General features: G+C 38.4%; 2 protein-coding genes across 2 annotated transcripts in view; both read left to right on the top strand.

Annotated features, from left to right (window-relative positions):
• Positions 1-6,637, top strand: part of dner (delta/notch like EGF repeat containing) — a 47,355-nt gene extending 40,718 nt beyond the window's left edge. Inside the window, exons 11-13 of the mRNA XM_005803358.2 lie at positions 2,976-3,107; positions 3,194-3,440; positions 4,211-6,637. Of these exons, the coding sequence (XP_005803415.1) occupies positions 2,976-3,107; positions 3,194-3,440; positions 4,211-4,322 (491 nt within the window). The 3' untranslated portion in view covers positions 4,323-6,637. The remainder of the gene's footprint in view (positions 1-2,975; positions 3,108-3,193; positions 3,441-4,210) is intronic.
• Positions 6,638-8,177: 1,540 nt separating this feature from the next.
• The window catches only part of pid1 (phosphotyrosine interaction domain containing 1), a 30,155-nt gene continuing 15,151 nt past the window's right edge, over positions 8,178-23,181 (top strand). The window contains exons 1-2 of the mRNA XM_005803357.3: positions 8,178-8,350; positions 18,818-18,964. Coding sequence (XP_005803414.1) covers positions 8,321-8,350; positions 18,818-18,964 — 177 coding nt within the window. The 5' untranslated portion in view covers positions 8,178-8,320. The remainder of the gene's footprint in view (positions 8,351-18,817; positions 18,965-23,181) is intronic.

Here is a 23,181-nt window from a genome sequence, read left to right as displayed (position 1 = left end):
CTGGATGGGATACAGAATGACTTCATGAAGCCTATGGATGTTGGAAAGAGAGATACAGAATATAGTGAATAGAATAGAATAATAAAGAATGTAAAAATCCTGAAATCCAGGTGTCACAGCATCAAGTCAAAGGTATGTAGGGACATTCACATTCACTCTAAAGTAAAAAATGTAATAAAAATCAGACTGCACAGAAAGAGCAAAATTACAACATAAGATAAATACTACATTACAGTAAATAAAATGCAGAAAAATGTTAAAGACATAAGTGTAAACCTCAGGGGAATTGAACAAACCCAAAGAAATGTAAAATAGCCAAAATCATCAGAAGAAATGGAATAGCTAAAATCTTTTTAATTCAGATTAAAAAAAAACCCACCTTGTGATCTAACCATATTATTGAAAGGAAAATAAAAAGACTAAATGAAAAAATCATAAACTTAAAAGAACAAAAATCCAAACCGGTTTAACTAGATCACACACTGAACTCAAAGAGATCTACAACTTTCAAGATTAGTCTATAAATGACAAGAAAAGGAGTTAATAAACCAGAAATGACCATCAAATGGATTTTAGATACTGACAGCTGTATCTAAAATCCATTTTGGATACAACTTATCCTGATCTCTCTCATCTGATCATTTGCTGATGGCTCTGCCTATTAAAGTTATTTTACATACCCAGTTTTTATATACGAAGATCTAAGAAACATGGGATGTTTTACTTTACTTTATTTTTTACATTTCCAAGCTGAACCAGAGCAAGATGCCAACATCGGGGACATCAGCAGTAAAGACTTCAATTGGTAGAAATAGATTTATACTCTGGAGAGGAATACCAAGATCAACCCAGGTTTACCTCTATTAATGACTTAAAACAATGACCAATTCTGCATGATACAGAGATTTCAGCCAGTACAAATGAAGATTCAGCGAGTGGAGGTTAATATCAAGATAAATACTGGTTCTAGAAATGAAATAGCTTTTCTTCAAAACAGTGGTGAGGTTGCATTCACCTTACCAGGCAGTTCACCCTGGAGCTCGCTGGGAGCTAAGCCGAAAAAGAGTCACACTTTGAATCTGGTGAGACGACTAAAAGGAAAAACCTTTCAGGAAGAACAGCATAAACTGAGCTGTTTGTGCTTTGAACCACAACAAATGAAAAGTTAAACAAGATATTTCATGCGTATTGAGGATTTTGATGATTGCACTCATCAAAATGTAATGTTTGTTACTGGTGTTCGCAATTGTGACTGCAAGGCATCTTTTATGACTTTGTATGTGTGCTTTTATTATGTAAAGCTGCTGAACTGTGCTATACAAATAAACTTCATTCATTGATTTTCAATAAGAATCAATCAATGCATCAACCTATCTTCCTATCTTCCGCATAATCTAAGCAGACTTCCCTCTCCCCAGCTACTTGGGCTGGCTCCTCCAGGGGAATATCAAGGTCAACAGGCATCTTCTGGGTCTTACTCTGGGTCTCCTGACTAGACCCCTGAGCCACCTTAATTGGCTCCTCTCAGTGTGGAGAAGCAGCAGCTCTACTCTGAGTCTGTCATGGATGACTAAACTTCTCACTGTATCTCTAAGGAAGAGCCCAGACACCCTACTGAGCTGTCTGGGCATCTTCGATCTCTGTCTTTCTGTCACTACCCAGAGCTCGCGACCAGAGGTCAGGGTAGTAGATCAACTGAGGCTCAGCCCTCGAGTCACCATGACTAGTACTTTAACACCTGGAGATCCTGCATCAATCTTTAGCTCCATTTTGCCATCATGGCAGGGACTCGTCTTTGGCCACTGCCCATTCCACATGACACCGTAGGCACTTCCCATGGTGGGGAATCCTTGGAAAGGAGGAGATCCAAAGTTCACAAAAGGGCAAATGCCTGGCCATCAGGAGCTCACCAACATGCCCCACCTACAGGCTGGCTCCAGAGTAGGGCCCTAGTGACCACCATCATGGTTAGGGAAGACTGCTTCTATCGGTAGTATTTATCATAAGGGATGTTTAGGGTGTGCTTTTTCTGATCCCTCACCTAGGACTTGTTGATATGGGTGGCACAACCAGGGGTGTAAAGCCCCTAACAACTTAGATCCTGGGATCATTGGGACACTCAAATCCCTCCACCATGATAAGGTGGCAGCCCCAGTAGGGCAAAAAATTAAAGGCATGATTGAAAAGAAGCAAAGAAAGCTGTAACAATAAAGTAAGGTTAACAGCCCTTTCATCAGTTTGGAGAATTTTAACAAACTGATGTTAAAATTCGTAAAATTGGGTTTCCTTTAATATTGTGGCACAATTTTCTAGATTACAGCAGCTAAGGAAGTTCAGGTAATGTGAGGAGTCTAGTAATTCTTAGTGATATGTTCCTCATTCAGCTCTGAAACAGATCCTGGACGGAGGTCATAGAGGCCCTCCACTGATCTTTTCAACTCCTCTCACTATCCTCTGCATGACCTCCTTAGCTGAGATACAGTTCACTCTAAACATCAGCTGTGTAGAGGATTGTGAATATTCAACTAGTTTTAGTCAAAACTAAAACTAGTTGTTTTAGTTTTGTCTGTAAGTACAGTCATTGCTGGGCCTGTATTATGATCCCAGTGGTGTTTTTCTGTCAGGTGAGGTCATCAGAGAACTCTGAGTAACTTACTCCACTCTTTGTAATTAAAACCATTAATTACCACTTAATGGTTTTTACTGGGTTTCTTGGTGTCTAGAGAATCAGTGGGAAGGCTTTCTTCAAACATGATCATTCTGTAAATCACTGAACTAGCTCCACATATCCAGATGGCAAAAAATATTTTACTTTAATTTGAAATATGACAATTAATCCTTTCAAGACTGAGAAAAGAGAAAATGTCTGGAAGACAATGAATATTGATAGGCAGGGCAGCAGCTTAACATCCACTTTCCCTTCTTGGTTATATAGTGCCACTCACTTCTGACTGTAACCTAAACTGTCTGTTCAGGGGAGGAATGTGAGGTTGACATCAATGAGTGCGAGAGCAACCCATGTCACCATGGTGGCACCTGCATCGACCAATCAAACGGATACACCTGCCACTGCCCGCTTGGGTGGGTTGGCCCCAGCTGTGAAATCCGTAAGTCAGCTTGTCAAAAAAAGTCTTTTAAGCTATCGATCAAAACTTCATGGAGAGACTTGCAGACCTACCTCTGTGTGCTTCAGACCTGCAGTGGAAACCAGCGCACACTGAGGACACCCTGACCAACATGCCTCGCCACTCGCTGTACATTATCATCGGAGCGCTGTGTGTGGCATTTGTCCTCATGCTCATCATCCTCATAGTGGGCATCTGCCGCATCAGCCGCATCGAGTACCAGGGATCATCACGCCACACATACCAGGAGTTCTACAACTGCCGGAGCATTGACAGCGAGTTCAGCAACGCTATCGCCTCCATCCGCCATGCCAGGTATGAGGAAACTACAGTGACTAACATGAGGGAGAGTTAAAAGGGTTCAATCAAATCCCCTTTCAGATTTTATGTTACTTTTGCCTTTTGTAATTGATTTATTTAAAAGGTACTGATTATTTAGGAGAATGATTACCTTTTATTTCAGTACCTGACTAATTTCAGAAGAATGTTGTTTTTTTAAATTAATCCTCTCACTTCCACCCGTTGATTATTTTGGTTATAAAAAATTTGAACTCGTGATGAGCTAGTGTAAAAATAGCATACTCACATTCAAAGAAATGTGCAACTGAGTAGGATAGGGTTTTAGATTTTCTATGTTTTTATTCAAGATCATACTTTACAAAGTATACAAAATGTGCCTGAATACTTATACATAAAGAAAAATCTATTAGGACATGAACAGTTGAGTTTGGTTTAGAAAACCTTGTCTGGTCTACACAGAGCCATGACCATAAACCAACAGAACATCTTTGAGAAGATTTAAGGCGGCGACTGTGAGCCTGGTTTCTCGTCCAACATCATTGTCTGACCTCATAAATGTGTTTGAAGATTGTTCAATTCTCCCCATAAACGAAACACTAAAACCCGTAGACAGTGTCAAACTTCAATTTTGAAGACAAATTTTCTTTTGGACACTTTCAACAATTACTAATATTTGTTTTACTCACGAAACCTTAATCAGTGAATTACACAAGGACTGTTTTACAGTCAAACCATTTTTGCCAACATGTCCTCTAACCTCTAACCAATTTATGCTTTCTCATTAGATTTGGAAAGAAGTCTCGGCCTGCCATGTATGATGCCACCCCCATCGCTTACGAGGACTACAGTCCAGATGACAAACCTCTGGTTACCCTCATTAAGACAAAGGATTTGTAAAAGTCCGCAAACTCAAACCATAGCAAGCCGTATGTATAGAGCATACACAGATACAAACTCACATGTCTATTAAAATGAAAGTATTTCTTAAAACAAACATAACAGCAAAATCACATTTGAATGTAAAGAAATAAAAGAAACACGGTGTAGCTAAAAAGAAGCAAATCTGGAGTTTGATACCATATCTATTTTCCTGAGGATAAGGCTTTGTAGTAGCATACTTTGCAATACTTTTAAGTTACAGATGCTGAGCAGCATTTCCAGTAACCTCTACTGCTTAATAAATAGTTGATTTTAGTCTGAACCAGACGATCTGTAGGAGAGGTCCAGCAAATAAAAGCAGTAGACAGCATTAACGACAGTCCTTTGAAGTATTTTAGAATTAGCCACACTTCAATTTCTTTTCAGTATCAAAAAATGTAAACACCTGCAGTAGGTTGCCTTACGTTGTGCATGATTAAATATGATGTTCTCCTTTCAACATTTTTAAACCCTTTGTAACTGGTTGTTGCTCTGATTTTTATGCAGCCTCCCACAGTTATTTGCACCACCATTAAAAAGTTACTCAATGCCTTAAAAGAAATTCATGTTTTATTGCACATTGAAAGTTTATTTTTTGTTCCATTTTGTGGTGAAACTTTTCAAATCCTCCTTTTTTTTTTCCCAGAGAACAGGACTTAATCTTCTGTAATATTTCACAAGGTTGAAGCACAGAAAAATAATTGACTTTGGGAATTACTCTGCAGGTTTTCTCTAGATTGCGTGGAGTCTTAGGTCACCTGCCATGCCCTCTCTTCCTCACTTCACCATAGCTTTTCTATGAGTTTTATGTTTGAGGTCAGAAGAGTAGAAGAAGGTGGGTTTTGTGTCTGGTAAACCCTTTCTGGGTTGATTTGGCTTTAGGTTTCAGAATATTTTGCAGTTGAAAGATTCAGTCATGACCTGGCTTAATTTTTCTAGGAGAGGCCCAGATTTTTATTTAAATCTCATATTTAAAATAGTTCAAAATGCCATGTTCACTAATAAGGTCTTTGGAAGAGAAAGAGGCATAGAGCCGCCACCATTCAGGGGTGGACATGAGGGACATTTTCATATGTCTTTATTTTTCTTTATCTTTATAGAGGTACGGTAAACCTTCGTCTAATCTGTTCAAAGCAAACTATTCCAGTTCAAGTCAGTGGCGTTAATCCCAGTGTTTGTTTGTGGCGGTTACACAGAAAAAGGGTTTTCCTGTCATCCCTCTCAAACAACCAATAAGTATTCAAATTGTGTTAAATAGTTATTATGGAAACCAGGGGACCACGAGATGCTACTCTTTGCAACATTTCTCTAACAGGGAGCTATAGATATTTTTTCTCATCCCATATCATTCTGCTCACTGTTCCAAGTGGCATATTAAGTCCTCAACGAGTCATTTTGATACAGTTCCAGTAGTTTGAAACTTTGAAATTGTTACTCTGATTAATAATTGGCAAGCTTTACCAAGTATTATCTGTTTGCCATTTCTTACTTATAAAGGTCTACCCACGTCTCCTCCACCTCAATGACATGTTATCCTGTCTTTCCCATTTTTAATCTTTCAGTATTGAATTATGCTACTGCAATAAAAAATAAAAATTCTTTAAGGCTTTCTAACATCTTTAAGAGGAGGGTCAATAACTGTGGATGGCTCTGTAAATGCAGATGTATTATTCTCTGTCGAAACTGTGCCAAATGTTTTCTTTAGGTATGCTGTGGTTAGTTGACAAAATCGGAACGTGTATAAATAAAATACTAGTCACTGGGTTTTCTTTTTATATTCGTCCTGTTCTATACAAGTTTCTCAGTGGTGTATGAATAGTAAATTAAATGGGTCTACTAGAACTACCCTACAAACCTACTCTATGTATTTCAGTGATATATAGGATAATAGGTGGATATATTTCTCACTGCACAGAAAAATAGATGGTTTCACACAGTGTACCTGCTAATCCCAGTGTACAAATTCACCTCTCATACCGGCAGTGCTGAATAGTTTCTGTATGTATGTTTCTTTATGAGATTGGGCTCTCTAAAACCACTGGTGAGGACAGCAAAGAGAAAGAGGAGACTGAAAATGATGGTCTCTATTCTAGAATATACTGTTTGTGCTTGTGTGTTTCTGCCAGTGGACAACTTTCTGTCTGTGCAGCTGTGTCATTCCCCTCACGGTCGGACAGCGTACTATCGAGTGCAGCAAATCTCACTATTTATTTTTCTCATTTCAGACACACTTAAGACATGATTACCTATTATCTATGTTGAATTATGTAAACAATAAAGTGCTCATAATCTTATCTCATTGTGTCCTGAGTGAATTTAATTTTATTGCATGTGTGGAACTAGGATCTATTCCGTATTACTCTCCAGCATTCATTTTCTTACTCCAGAGTTGAAGCCATCAAACTGGAGGGCGAGCCATGGGAAAGGCCTTTTATAGAGTGTCAGTGATAGGAACGCCCTGGCTGACCCCAGGCCTTGTCCAGATGTTCCCGCGTGTAAACATGGCTAAATACAGACTGTGACTGTTGTGTCTCTGTGAACTCCTAGGTATTTTTTGTATGGAGACACGTAGACACTCGTTCTAGGAGGAACAGATGTTCCTCGCTCTCACCTTTACTTATGGTCTGTTTTGGAGAACTGCGCTTGACCTTTGCCCTCTGAATGCTGCAGAGGGTTAGATTGTTTGGCTTTAAGCACGGTCAGCTGTATGGGTTCCTGCACCAGATTTCTACATCAGAAGAAATACACAGTGACACTTTGTATTGTATTTAGCTTAAACATTTTTTCAGTAATCTTCTTTATTATTGTTATTTTTTTTACAAAGGCAGACAAGTTTCACTTTTAGTTCATGATATCCATCCCTATTGCAAACAATCAGGTGAAAAGGATTTTTAAGAGCTTAAGTGATTAAAATCTGTGAACATAACCTTCATTGTTCCCAAACAACTTTCAGAGAATTAAAGAATTAAGGCCTTCAAATACTGCTGCTAGCATTATGCTTATGCTATTGTTATGTAAACAGGTTAATTTAGCTGAATTATTGCACCAGATTCTAAACTTGAGGGGGGTGATTGATCAAACCAGGCCTTAAATCAGGGGTGAGCAACTCCAGGCCTCGAGGGCCGGTCTCCTGCAACTTTTAGATGTATCTCTACTTCAACACACCTGGGTCAAATAATGAGGTCATTAGCAGGACTCTGGAGAACTTGACTGCACTTAGGAGGTGATTCAGCTGTTGGATTCAAGGGTGTTGGACCAGGGAGACATATAAGAGTTGCAGGACACTGGCCCTCGAGGAGCAGGATTGCCTTAAACCAACCACTTCAAAGAGATACTGTGCAGAGAAAAAAAATCTCGAGTTTTTTCTGAGATATGATCACAGAGGTTCCTTGAGAATTAAACAGCAAGAGGAGAGTCACACAGCTATGTCACACAGAAAACCAATTGAAAATGATTCGTTCTCTCTACTTTACGACTAACTTTGAATCACAGCAATGGGCATGTGACTTATTTGCAACCTTGTTTTTTTTTTTTTTAAATTAAATAACCTTAATCTGACTGTACAATTGTATTGTACTGGAATAAATTGAACTGCTGTGAATTTACTTTGTACCAAACTGGATTCCATTTAAATAAAGACAACTTTTTTTTTGAGAAAACGTTTATTATAAATTAGCCATGTGTAAATAAACTGTATTGTATTGTTTTAACTAGTAGTAGTAGTAAGGCACACACTGTGTGGGAGCTGGATTTTCTACATCACCTGAAGGCAGCACCAACCCAACAAGGACAGCAGGTACCTCCACCTGCTGGCAAATGTGTTAACTACATCCAGGCGGAGCAACACATCCTTCATTACCGAGCCGACCACAGCGAAGGGGGACAGAGAGGGAAGCTGCTAAAGCCAACAGATGTGAACTGGACCGCGGGAGGAGAATACCCAGAAGTGAAGACAGAGAACCAGCGACTCTGCTAATATGTGGCAACCTGCGTCGGAGCGGCTGCAGGTAGGAACAGACATTTTGGTGGGGCACCTCTCATCGGCAGGGCAGGAGTAAATGGAGCCGTGGTAACAGCTACTCAGCCCCGCTGTGCTGTGCGTGGCTCAGACCTGAAGCTACGTCGTCTCAACGGCTACAGATGGTCGTCAGCGCAAATTTTTTAATCCACATCCCTGTCTCAAAGTTCGCGTTTAAATGAAACATCTGGGTCTCTCCGGAGGGCTTAGCGGGTCTGAAGGCACCTATCCACGTTACGCAAGCAGGAGTGCATCAAACTATCGTTTCCTCTGGATTCCTCTGCTAATCCACAGCTGGAGGTTATTTCAACTCATAACGTCAAAACGCGTGGATTTTAAAGTTATGTCTAAGACGCCGTTTTGACCTTCTTCGCTGCTTTCATCCATCTCTTTGTAGCTGAACTTAGGGCCTTCTCCTCATGTTGCTCACACCGGGATGCTTAAACTCTAGTTTGAGCATTTTAATTTTAGTGTCAAATTGCTGAAAGCTAAAGGAAAAAAAAAAGCGAAGTAAAAAAGATCCACTGATGACACGTAGTTTGTTACCCAGGGGTAAAATCTGTGCACCGACCCCATGGCTTCACGTCTCCGTTGCACACGTAATGCTCTCCAGATGTCGGCCTGCGAAGTGCCTGCCAAGTGAACTTGCACAATTCCGTCTCCTGCCCAGGCGTCAGGAGGATGGACCAATTAGTTCCGCTTGTTTCTCTTCCCCTCGGACGTGAAGCTACAGTAGACCCCTGTAAACAGAAATCTGCGCTTCCAGGTAAAACGTGCAGGTTGGAGCCGCTAGGATAGGCTAACGCGTCGCCTAGCAACCGCGTTCCAGAAGTCCATCGTTTAAAAATGTTTCTAGTCCGGGGATTCTGGACAGCGTTTATTTACCTCTCTCTGTGTTTAATTGTGTATCCTTGGCTTCTTGTTACAGCTTCATATGAGCAAGTAAGTCATGCCATATTTAACCAGGCCGTCATTGCAACAACATATTGCCGCAGAGCGCCACCCAATCATTCTTGTTTGACTCTTCCACATTATTTTATATGACATATTTATTTATATTTGAGTACATTCAGTGACCTATAATAAACGAGAATATTCTTTGAAAGAAAAGTGTCTGCAATTTCTACGTGTTTTAAGATATAGCCATTCTACATTTTTATGTGGTTGGAATATGTATTAAATAACTCAACTCAGTTCTAATAGTAATTTAATCTGCAAGTATTTTATTGTAAAAATGTTAAACTTTGCCAATAATAAAAGGAACTGGCACAAAGTAAGACTATGTCTTCCAAAAAAATTCACATGTTGGTAAAACAGCAGCTGTACAGTCAAGCACACTTTATTTATCTGTCAGTAAACTGATTTATATATATATATATATATATATATATATATATAAAATAAACAGAGTAATAGAAAGGGAAAGCATTTAAAACAGATGCAAATGAACATATTTAAAATAACTTTCAATTGTTATTATGATACAAAAATATGTAGTTTGGTTACAAACTAGAAAAATTGACAGTACAATTGTTTCTTTTAATTGACATACTTTTTCCACTGTTGGTTCCGGGAGAGTGGCTCCAAATAAAGAAAAAATGAAAAGGGAAATTCTGATAAAGTCAAATGATTGCTTGGTACTATTTAGTATCATTTCTTCATGTTATGCTGTTTGCAAAAGGCATGATATTGTTAGAGCAATATTTGTGAACCTCTGACTGTATGCAGGAACAGATGCACATCTAAACGGCTTTAATAAATATGAGGTACTTTTTATAGTAATATGTTGTTGTAAACATCCAAAAAATATTGTGAGAAAATTCAGAATCCATTTTGCCCTTCATAGTCAGAAATAGAAATGTTGAACATTATCTAAGCCTTACTAACGCCCATCTTTATCCAATGAAGCAATAAAACAAAAACAAAATTTCTCTTAAAATTTCACTCTGTAATTCTAGACCTGCAATATAATCCAAAGCTGTATTTTATCTCATACATTCTGAATCAGTGACACATGGCAGCTAGTCATATAAATAGATAATTAGTCAAACTGGGTAGAAATGTGAACTATTACATTTTGTTACTTTCTTTGACTTGCTTACAGCTTCAAAGAGAAAACAGAGTAACACATGCATAAGTTCACTATGAGAAGTTTATGTAGACTTTTGTACATTTCAACAGTACTAGCTTTTCAAATGCTTTGCATATTTGAACTTCAACTAAAGTACATTTTAAAGGTAAACTCAAACTAATTTTCTTGGCTTTCTTCCTGAACCTGAGAGAGGCTAAGAAGTCCATCTGGAAAGCTTTCTGAAGACTGAAAGATAACCTTGCAGATCAGGAATCTGTAAACTCTCGAGCAGAAGCCATGCTGGAGTGATTTTGACTTTGTGTTTAACAGCTGAGCTGTAATTGTGACTTGGGGCTGTGGGGAAACCTTGAAAAAGAGATAGGAATGTTTAAAAAAATGTGATAAGCAGTCCCACCAGTTCACCTCCTGAAGGGCCAGCTGTGGCTGGAACCTTACAAAACATTTAGTTATACATTTTGTTTGTTTCTCTCTTGTTCTTGTTAATTTAAATCATTCATATGACGTCTTTAAACTGATTTTAATTTAGAAAGTCTGTAAATCCCAGCAACATGCACTCAAAGGTAGCTTTACAGTAGAATCAAACCAGAATTGCTCAGTATGTATTTGTCTTTGTCCGCATATTACACAATCCATGATATTCTCTCTTTCTGTTGCCATAGCAACACCTGATGTCTCACTGCATTTTTGTCTCACACTCTGGCGGGTAAAGAAAGGAGGGTAAAAAGAGCTAGATGGATATGCTGGGGGGTCAGGAGATCCAGGCTATGGAGTGCAGAGAATTATTGCGCCTTTGTGCTGGTGCTGCATCATGCCTCCCTGTTTTTCTCTCCGTCTGTCTGCGCGCTCTTTCTCCGCTGACCACATCCTTCGGTCAGTTTCAGGGGGCCCTTCCTCTCCTACACAGAGTCCATTTAAGTTCACCAACAAATTGCACAACATACACGAGCGGTCTGAGAAGGATGCACTTGTGTGCCCGTACCTCAGCTAAAAGCTACATGTGCATGCAGACATGTGAGCATGCTTCCTTTTTGAGGTACCAGATGTGCTCTCTTCCTGTCTCAGCAGCCATGGCCTGAACTTTTAACACCTAAATGTGACATATGGGGCAGATGAAAAGATGTGACCTGATGGTGCAGAAATGGCTGTTTGAGGTCAAACACGGTCAAAAGCAGCTTCTGTCAGTGGCCATCTTTATTTGTCTTTGTTTCTGTCTGTCTGGGGTTTGTTTGTAGGCACAGCTAGGCTGAGTGTGGTCTCGGTGAGTGAAGGAATCCACAAGCAGACGGGCACACTTCCCTCATCTCATTTTATTTTCAGCCAGCACATGATTTCTTCCTTTTTACTCAGGTGACTTTTGACTTTTTGTATCCATTATCCTGATTGTGAATATTAGATGCTTTTTGGTAAATCAGTTTGTAAGGGATATGGTTCATCTTTTTATTAAAAATGCCTCTGTCTCAGATGGACATTTATCCTTTTGTTCCTCATTTATTTATTTATGTATTTGTTTATTTCTAAATTCCAACATTACATTATTTTTGAATTATATCTTTGTTGAAAAAAACTAAGCTATTGCAACAAAACCTCAAATTGAGTTATTTACTGCAAGGTGGACTTTGACATTCATAAAACATTGTTTATTTTAAGCAATAAATATTCTGGTGTAGCTAATTGGGATGCGGGTTAAAAGCTAGTGATATCTACTTTCTCATTCCTTTCATTGGCCTTCATTCTTCAAAATTATATTTTACAGCCTGCCTACAATTACAACTTTACATAAATTTTATTTTATTATTTATGTATATGAATTATAATGCATATAAATTTATATTGAAGAATTACCAAACGAGTAAAATATACCTAAAAAAGACAATTTATTAGTTGATCTACACTACTTTCTTAATGTGACACTACTAAAAAATAGCTAAACTGTTCAGAGTTGTATTAGTGAGACAAAAAAGGAGAATTTACTCACATATGGATTTAAAGGTAATTCTACTTCTTAGACATATAAAGTTCAAAATAATGGATCAAGTCTACAAAAATTTATTTTTGGCTTGAAGAGACTTTGAAGAGATTTCTATGAGAGCAGATGAACAAGTCGCAAATTCAAATAACTCAGTTTCTTGCGTATGTGACCTGGTTTATTCCATACGAGGCCTTCACTCTATTCAAGCAGCTTTTGTTCATTGTTTAAGTCAAAGAGTTGCCAATGTTTTTACCACTAGCCGGAGATTACCACCCTCAGGGTCTATGGTTGCGGTGCTTTAATACCTGCTTTTTCCCACAGAGCTACCCCAGCAAACGCAGCATCCAATCACGGCCCTTCTTCCTCCTTCACTTTGTAGTTCTTTGTAGGAACCCCCCCCCCCCCCCCCCCCTCCCACAGTACCACACAGAGTCGAGCTTAATCAGTTGCATTTCTCCTCATAAACTGTCAAAGGATCACAGGGGAAGGTTGTAAACACCAGTCTGCAGTAATGTAAGGTTAAAGCCTCAAAGTAAAGTGAAGTTATTGTTTGGAAATATGAGGTGTGGTGGCTTCACTGACCCCGTGTTGAGGAGCAACTTCATGAATGATCCATTTCAAGTATTACTTTTAGCTCTCATCCTGTTTACCCAAGAGGCAAAGCCACTTTGTGACAAAAATATATTTCATCCTCATTCCTTAAAACAATTTTGTGAACAGTGTGGCTCCTTGTGGCACATTTGGGGAAGGTTTTAATCTATGTTGCATAACATGGCTGACTGGTTACATTCCTGCCATGGGGTTTATGTTTTTCCCTTGATCAACAACTGGTGTTTTCGTGAATAGATATGTTGCAATGTCTCAGCAAAAAGAACAACACTGAGAAACTTTAACAAGCAGTAGTGGATCCAGGCAGCGTTGAGGTATACTGAGATTTAAAATGGTTACCAACATTTTCCATCATACTATTCTTACAATTTAAAGTCATTTTTCTGAGATGTCAAAGACAGTGACTAAATAACTGGAATTTCCTTGTGTTTTGAATAAGGCAAATTCAAAACACCAAGCTCCCTCTACTTGTTGCTGCACACTGCCAGTCAGGTGGCTGAAAGAGGGCTGCTATACTTTTCACCTGCTTGCAAAACGGGCAAACTTTGCTCCTTAGAAATATTTTTGTCAGAAAAAAGAGCTACTGTCTGGAAATACTGTCAGATTATGGTATTTTATTTTGAGAATTGCTTACCGACCCATGCCTGCTTTTATCGTTTTTGTTAATCTTCAAGTGTGTACCCACCTATTCATTTTGACAAAACATAATGTCTCCTTTTCATCTAGCATCAGATTACTGATGGTTTTATCAAAGCACTTCACAGGCATCCGGAGAAATCACTGCTGTGCACCTTTTTTTTGGCATGGGATATTAAAATGAGTTTAGTCGTACACCTTCCTAAATCCTAAATGCATGCTAACATGTGAGAATGAAAACATGCTCACGTTTTCTGAGCATGTTCTAAACAGTCACATTGTATTGCCTTGATGCATTCTAACAGGCCACAAAATTTCAACAGTTGACTCATTTTTCTTGGTTCTTTCTAACCGTTTTCACATGTTTAGACTTTTTGCTAAAGCATGCGACACAGCCTGATATTACAGTTTATCCACAGTTTTGATCTTCAAATCTGTGGAACATGACTTATTGCTCTTTTGGTTTTGGGATTAACCAGTAGCTGTTTGTGCATCAAGAGGGGCTATTTTGTTCCCCTAATTTCATGCTTTCAAAGACACACATCTGTCTTGCTGACTTAACATCATTTCCAGCTGTTTCCTAAACTTTTGTCACGATCCCATCTCTTTAACCGTAACTCTGTAAGGCTAAGTGGCTGTTTTTCACCCTCTTATTGAATACCTTCCCATCATATTGACCTGAGAACCTCTTTTTGTCCAGGCATAGCCTGGGAGGACTTTGACTTTAATTTGAGATCTGTGAACTGTTAAACTCGTCACAACAGGAGGCTAATGTCAAAATAAAACTCTGAGTTTGATTTCTTATTGTTACATTTGTTTTCAGATTTACAGTTGGTTTTGCTTAAGAGACTTTGGCAGAAAAAATGCACACTGCATTATGTCTGACACTTGGGATTTTCAGCAATAATAAGATTGCTAGAGATTAGAGTGAGAAATAAATCGACAGTGTTGGATGTACGTTTGGCCAAGCAGGATTTTTTATATATTTGTTTTGCTAATATTGTATAACTGGACGAATGCCTTAAGGTAAATGCTCATTAAGTGAGCACTTAGTCGTAAAATAACTGACTTGCTGTAAAGCGTCCCTGACAGATCACTGTTCTGGCTGTTTTCCAACTTTCTTTTTACTCAAGCTTTCCTTCAACTCAGCATCATATTTATGCTTTATCAGAGCCTTAAATCAAACTCTGTACATTACTGTTTCTGCATATTAGAAATTGGCTGCTTATAAAATTCTTACTGTATAACGTTCAGCAAAAACACCATAGTGTAATACTGTCAAACTGTTTACACAAAACATTGAAACAATAATATCCAGCCTATATAATTATCAAATTAACTTAATACTAACAAAAATGAATTCGCGCTGCACTGAATTGTGTACATTTCCTTAAATTTTCTCATAGCTCTTAGCAGGGCAACCCACGTCTTAATCGGCTGATGGCTCATAAATTTGTTGGACTTTATGTTCAGGTGCAGCCTGTGGTAGAGGCATTAAGCCATCACACTGTAATTTTGAAATTGTTTTCAGACTAAGTGATTGATGGCACTTCTTTGATTTTCTGTTTGTTGTAACTGAGGAGAAAGTTTTGATGCTTTTCTTTAAGCTAGATAAGCAAAACTGTACAGCAATAGGTTGGGGAAGGGTCCCTCTGATCACACAGGCAGATTCTTTGACATTGTATTGAAACGACAATGAATCACAAAGGTGGTATGTTGAAATTTTACTGTGACGTTTTGAAGCCATTGCTTTTTAAAAGTATACATGTTTCCACTATGAGACTTAAAGTAATTTTTTATGTTTTTTTTCTCTGCACGTTTTATTTATAGATGTCATCTTGTAAACCTTGAAGCTTAGAAGAAACTAGGTGTCGAAGCTTTGTGTCACTGTGTCACTTACTATTTTGGCTAAACTGAGAAAAAAAAAAAGTTTGTCAGTGACATATTATTTCCATCAGTAACCAGTGTCACTTTCTGCAAAGAGCTAAGACAGCTACACTGAGATATAATGGGCTCTCATTTGTAGTTATACAATTTTATTTAAGTATGTGGATTTCACTGAAACCCAACATTTAAATGGTATGTGCTGAACCTACCATTTAATCATTGCTCGGGTAACAGTATTGACACAATACTTTATTTATATTTTTGAACGAGGGCTTCTGTTTGGAAATGTGTTGTGGTTTTACAGCAGAGGGTTTAATGTGTCAACATGCGTCTCGTCCCACAGCAGTTCAAATCAACCCAACCTAACCCTCGCTGGTCTTTCGTCAGAGACGAGCGCACTTGCCAAGTAAAAGTCAAAAATGCAATTAATTGCACAGTAACTTGATGAGGAGACTACAGGGACTAAATAAATAAAATTAAGAAAACATTTTAAATAATGAAAATATTGTGAATAGAATTCCAGTGGAGCACTAGACGTGGACCATTTATCTGCACCACCCTCTAAACTGCCCTTTTAGCCCCCAACTTCGAACCGGGTCCAAGTGTAGGAATGCAAGCCACTGCCGGGCAGCTGTAAAGTGCTGACGCGGAGATCTTTGAGCCCTACCACACATATGGCTTTACTTTCACAAGTCCATCATGCTTTTTCTTTCACTCCTTTTCAGGTAGCGAGACGCACTGCAGGCCATTGTCCTTTAAAATCTGATTAAAGAGCCAATACAATGCAGATGAATATAGTGCCATATTTTCTAAGTTGAGTACTTTTACTGTAACTGATGTTGATAAGCAGGGGGGTATTTTGGTGTTGATGGGAGTGGCCATCAAATATTTTTCCTTATCTTGATCAGGGTTTTCTTTTTGGCTTTCAAAGGCAAAACTGTGGGCTGATAAAAGCCTTGGCAGCAATGACTGTTTTCACCGAATGTTGACCATCTGTTGGATAAAACTATTCCTTTTAGAGTTCAACTCTAGTACAGAAAGGCCCTTTCCCCTTTGCTCCTGCTGAAAAGTACATACAGTGGGATGCATTGTAAAAATGGAGGTTGTTTGTATAGTAAATGTTGGGAAGAGTCATTTGTTCTCAAATTAACTTTAGGCTGAAAGGTAATTTATCTCTGCGAGTTGCCTTTCAGTGGAAGGTGTTCAAGTTCATCCCAATGTCTTAGTTTAATGTTTTCTGGATAGTTTTAAGGGGTAATAAAGCTTGATTTATGACTTCAAACTGGAGTGATTTATAAATGGTATATAATATAACAGTGTGATGCACTCAGGTCCCTTTTTCAATTGGTTCACTCAAGCTTTAGCCAGAGACTCATCCAAGTCCATCATTACCAGGAACAAAGATGGGCTTGAAAGACATCAGTAATGAAGAGAAAAAAGAAGTGGTAGTCAGTTTACTGCTAAGGCTTTTTATTTTTCACTCTTGTTCTTTTTCTTGTCCAGTTTATGGAAAGGAGTTTTTCTAACTGGGCATTTTGTAATTTTGTACTCAACATGAGTTATTTGGAGCCTCCCTTGGTGGTGTTGCATATCTGCTTGGTCAGCTGATGTATTGCATTAATTTTCTATGTTCTACTGTAAAATAATGTTATATGACTCCAATAAATCATGTGTGGTCATTTTTGGGCGACCAAGGGTATTAATTGCTTATTATGGTGGCACACAGACGTCCGAAACAAGGATCAGAACCATAATGAATGAAAAGATGTGGGTACATGAAATTATATAATTAACTAATTACATATTATAACATAATAATATTATTATTATTAGGATTTAAGGGTTTTATATGAATATTTATCTCTTTAATTTATCAATGTATATGAGTTGAGGGGGAAACAATCTGATGCGCTTTAATTAGGCACATGAGTGTTAAAAGGTTTGTTTACTGATTCGATGTTATGTGACAACATGAGGAAACAGTGTAGCATTTACAAAGTTATTTTAGGGTTGCAATATATTAGGAAAGCATTCTGAAAGAAATTGCAATAATAATACAGATTGTAGTTAACCCCTATTACCTTCATTGTTTTTCTGTTAGCATATTTCTATCATTTTGCAAGAGCTTAACATCTTGACTACTATAATCTGAGTCACTAAATATGCATGATATTTGCCTTTTTATAAAAAAAAATACTTTTTCACACTTGGGAAAGTTGAGTTATTAAGTTTGTTTTTATAACATATTTCAGCATAAGACAGTTCAAAATGTTTTACATCATAAAACTGTTACAGACACCAATTGTGAAACAAGTACCAGTGGGGGTAATAGACATTACATTTTGTCAAATGCCATCATCAAAGTTATCAATACAGCTATCAATTGACAGCTAAAAAAGTAATCAATGGATAAATTTTATGTATTTATAAAGGAAAAATCAGAATTATTTTTTTTCCTTTTTTTTCTCTGGTTTACTTTGTATAATTTTAAATAAAAAAAAAATACTAAGTAGTCTTTCACAGCACTGTACAGCAGTGACTCCTCCCCAATTATTAGGACATCTTAACACACACAGTTAGCTTGACTTGTTGCATACATTTGTAGTAACTAACGATTATCTGCAGGTTTCTTTGTGGATAAATCTCATGCTGCTATAACTCTTGTGCTGTTGATCAGGGGAGCCACCAGATTGAGCTGCGCCATGCATGTTCCACAGCTACAGACAAGCTGCGACAGCTTCCAGCAGTCTCAGCATGGGTTCCTTCAGGAAACACTTGATTTACTTTTGACTGCTCCGTGAAGGCCCCAGAACTGGACGGTGTTGCAGTGCACAGAACTACATGGAGCATTTGGTTCTGCTCGGCATTGGCATTGAAGTGCAGTATTAGATTATACAGCCTCTGTTATTTTAATGGAGAGAGGAAGGGAGGGGGGAGCGCTCCCTTCATCTGTTCCTCACATTTCACATGGGGCATAATAAACTTCTCACACCATCCTACTTCAGGACTTCATCTTTAGTTTTCACTTATTAAAATGTAAGGGGTAGATTTCAAACATTACAATGAACACCAGATCCTAGTGTTTATAAGTCAGGAATATTGTTGGATTTGACGGTGGCCATGCAGTAAACTAGTAAAACTTGCTCGCCTGCCTGAAGGAGCATTCATCCTTAATCTCCGTATTGTGACGTTCATCCAGCTTGTAGCAGGTTTACTGAAAGTTGGCTTACAGCTCACTGCTTTCATCTTCCTCTCTCCATCAGCACTTTCAGACAATGCTGAAGACGAAGCTAAACGTGCTGACGCTGAGGAAGGAGCCTCTGCCCACGGTGATCTTTCATGAGCCCGAGGCCATTGAGCTGTGCTCTGCCACTCCGCATGCAAAGAGCAGGACCCACGCTGGATACAAGGTAGGATCACATGAGCCTGATAATCCTCAAATCCAACCCTGATCCAGAATGCATAATAGCATTAATACAGAGCCATAATCCAAATGTTTTTCTTTTCCTTTTTCCTCACAGAAGTTAAATAATTTCCCTATTGTTGATTCTGCAGTGCTCTTTTGTAAGACTCTGTGTGCTAGAAGTCTGGGTGAGCCTTTAGATGCTCAATTTCCCTGTAGAGTTAGATCTAATACATTGTGTAATTTAAACTCCTCTCTTTCTCCAGGTTCAAAACAGGAAGCACACCGGTACAGATTGAAATGAAACTTCTTAACAAATTACCAAATGTCTTTGTGTGCTTGCCTGCCTTTGAGAGGCTCCTTCAGTGAGAGAATTTAGTTTTCTGTGACTCTTTGATTGAAATCTGGTGTGTCATTAGTAAACGTGATGAAAAGGGAGGTATTTCCCAACTTCTCCCCTCACTAAAATAAACCTTTTTATATTTGGCAGCTTCTCTAAGAGGACAAAATAAACTCCCACTGGTATTATTGCCAGGAAACACAAATGTGGAACACACAGTCCCTATGCTTGTTGATGTTTGTGTTTGTTGGATCACTGTACAAGAGAAGAAGTTGAGCACATACGGATGACTATGAAACAAAAAGGAAAAGATACGACTAGAAGCGCCTTTTTGACTCTTTACAAAAACACCCTGAAGTTTTAATGTAACCCTTAGCTCGACCTTTCTGTTTGCAGAGCAGTGAAGTCTAGTCTAGCTCAGAGACACATGAGACATCCGGCAGCGTGCAGTTTTCAGGATTTTTATCTGCTGAAGATCAAGTAGTAGTGGCAAGAATTTCCTTCTGGCCCCTTTTGTTTCACTCTGCTGCTGTAGTTCTTATGTGAGAAATGATCAGGACCAGATGCATTACCTATGCACAGTGTGTAGTACATTGCTAAAGTATTAATACCACTTGATGTTTTTAACTGTTTGTTATGATATAAGCACAACCTTTTGGGTATTTAGTGTGACTGACCAAAACAAAGTAGTCAATGATTATGAAGAGGATACATTTCAACGTCCTTTACTCTGACTGCCTTTGACAGCCTGTTTAAACGACTGACTGAAGAAGCTGTAGTCGGTCTACATGTGTATAATTTAATCTTAGTATAAATTCTGCATTTCTGTGAAACCTTCAAGGCTTCATCCGTTCCAGCTTTCATCCATAAGTTATTAGCCATTTATTGTTCTTTTTATTATAGTAGTTATTTAATGAAAAGTCATACAAATATAGGTATTTCCTCATCATGTTAGATAAACGCCCCTCAAAACTATTCACGTCTCTTGCGGATACAAAAACCAGATAGTGGAACTAGTTGAAGCAAAATGTCAACATTGCTGTCCAAGCATATTAAAATATGGAAACACACAGAGATGTATCAACCGGATGAAGTATGTGGGAGCCTTCTGAGATTTGTCAGCGAACACTGGTGAACAAAAAGCATAATGAAGACCTAAGAACACAGCAGAAATGTGAGAAATGAAGCGGTGGAGACGTTTATAGGAGGAATATGTTATTATCCTGTCAATTACCAGAAAATGGAAAGGTAATGGCAAAACTACAGACCTACCAAAAGTCTTTTGCAGTGTACTATCTTGGAATGCTGGAATTGTTTAGGCCGAACAATAAGCCTGAACGTTACAGCCAGACTGGTGTAGACCGATGTTTTAGATCAAAGCATATTTATTTGATAAAGATTGACTATTTCAAGTCTAGACGTAAATCCAGTTGAGAATCTGTGGCAAGATAAAAACAATTGTTCACAAAGTTTCTCCATTTAATCTTACAACACTTGAGCTACGGGAGAAGAATGGTCCAAATGTTCCATTATGAGATGTGCAAAGCTGGTGAAGAAATGGCAGGAATGACTTGCAGCTGTATGTTTCTACAAAGGATTGAATCACTGGAGAATAAATACAGAAGCACCTCACATTTTATAGATCTTTATTGCTACACCAACAATCTTGAGTTGGTCTAGGGTATAAAATCCCAATAAATACTTTAGTTTGTGGTTTTAATGTGACAAACTCTGAAAAACCTTAAGGTGAATACTGTAAGGATGTGTTCCCACAGACAATCAAGTATGCTTTCATTTAAACAGCAGATTGAGGTGATATTGAGCTCCTGGCCAAGTAAAACAGAGTTTAGAGCTCATCTGTAATCTGAACTCTAGAATCTTTGTCAGATTACATGTGCTGATTGGGATGACAACTGAGCAGATATAGTTTAGTCTCTTCACACAGCTCACCTGCAGTCAGGACCTGCAGGAAATCTGTAATTGCCATAGACAATGACTTTTTACAATCTTATTTTGTCCCTGTTTATTAATTTTTTTTATTTAAATTTTATTCTTGTTTTAAAGTGCAACAAGAAAGATTTGTTTTTCATAATAAAATATTCAGTTCAAAGCCATAAGGCAGTAAAAACATGGGCGCAAGTCTCCTAAATGCTTGAGTGATGATGTACAGTTTAAATCAGAAGTTAAATGTTGTTCTATGGCTGAGGAAAATGTCTATGACCCATGTGAATATTCCCTGGTAGACTTGGTGTCTCTCTGTACAGTGTGAATCCCAGCATTCACTCGTTGGCTGCTCCTCTTCTGACTCGGGGCTCTTTCCAACAGCACTGAAAATGCCAAAGCCACGTTGCTGTGGATACCACTACGTATTTTCAGTGTAATACCAGCCAAACACACACGCGTACTCACAACAAAACACACAGTCTTCTTCTGACTGCTGTGTGCTACTACCTTGCATGTCGGCCTTTGTGCCTCGTTGTCTAGATCTGTTGTATTGTGGAAGTTCCCATCCGAGTTTCTACCTGTCTGTTTGAATGTCTGTCTGCCCACCTGCTCCTCTGCTTTACTACTCAAGAGACGTGGTTGTCTTTTGTGGCAGAAAACCAGCACAAACAAAAAGATTTAGTTCCTTTCTGAAATACTTGTTGGCCTTCTCTGGTTGCTTTTTTATATGCTATAGCATAATAGTGTTTCAGATCTTCTTTCTTTCACTTCCCTGTTTCTCCAATTAGTATTTTGTGTTCACAGGAAGGCAGGATAGCAGGAATAGTCTACTGTCCTGTCTACCTACCAAGATCACCTCTTATTTTTGACCTCCTTATTATTTTCTTTTCCACTCCAATAGACTTTGAATTGACACATTAAGTCAGGGTGCTTAAAAAGTTGCCAGTATAAGATAATAATGAAGGATGTGGGTTCAAGCATTATGCCCTTACTCTAAATAGCCACTGGGGAGAAAGTGTAATTGTTTCTCCAAGTATATACTGCAGAAACAATATATGCCACACTTTTGTCTATTCGTTGAGACTTTCCGTCTTTCTGTACTTTGTATTCTGATGTCAGATGAATGCTGGACACCCTGTCTCTTCTCATTCGGTGAGGAGGAACAGGGTGCACAGCTGCAACATTTAGATGATTTGTAGACCTGTAGGTTGAGAGTGTTTCTTTTCTCCTTGCAAATGGTCTTGTCTTTTCCATTACTAAAAGATAAAAATGGAACAGATTACTAATATGTTAGCTGGCTTTTATAAGTTTGACAGTGTTCAGACTTCTCCAGATTATTTTGTCAGTGGGTAGGAAGGCACACATTTTGTTTACACACCTTAAAGCTGAGCCCAAATCAGTTGATCTTGACTACAGAGAAGGTAAGCAATGTATAAAGAACAAAAACGCTTTGTGTGTATGGAAACTAGAGTGTTGAAATGATTAGAAAAGAGTCCTGACTCCTGCTCACGATAATTACTCTGTTTTCATTGCTGGTACTGCAACTTGTCAGCAGCAGAGCCAGACTGAGATGGATTTCAGGACTGTACCGAAATCCAAACACTGAATCTGAGGCTCAGCCTCAGTATGTTTGAGTTAATGACACCAAATCCTGAGCTTTTGACACGGATAAATTCTTGTAAAATTCAGGAAATTCCAACTGCATAAAATTGTACCTTTTCCGAGTTGGCGTTAATAGGTTGGTGGCTGCTAAGATACTTTGGATTATTCAGTATCCAATTTTGGCAACTACAGATATTTCTCAAGTCCCGAATGAGTCAGTTCTGATCCTGCAAGCTATGAGTAGTTGGATGACTAATGGCAAAAACAATGCCACGCTTTTCATAGTGGGAAACATATTTTTGTTCTCTTATGGACTTGCGTCGCCAAGAGTTGGTCTT

The sequence above is a fragment of the Xiphophorus maculatus genome, chromosome 18 (assembly GCF_002775205.1).
Source record: "Xiphophorus maculatus strain JP 163 A chromosome 18, X_maculatus-5.0-male, whole genome shotgun sequence".
Classification (NCBI taxonomy): Eukaryota; Metazoa; Chordata; class Actinopteri; order Cyprinodontiformes; family Poeciliidae; genus Xiphophorus; species Xiphophorus maculatus.
The sequence above is the reverse complement of the archived record's forward strand: the minus strand, read 5'-3'. Positions and strand labels throughout refer to the sequence as shown.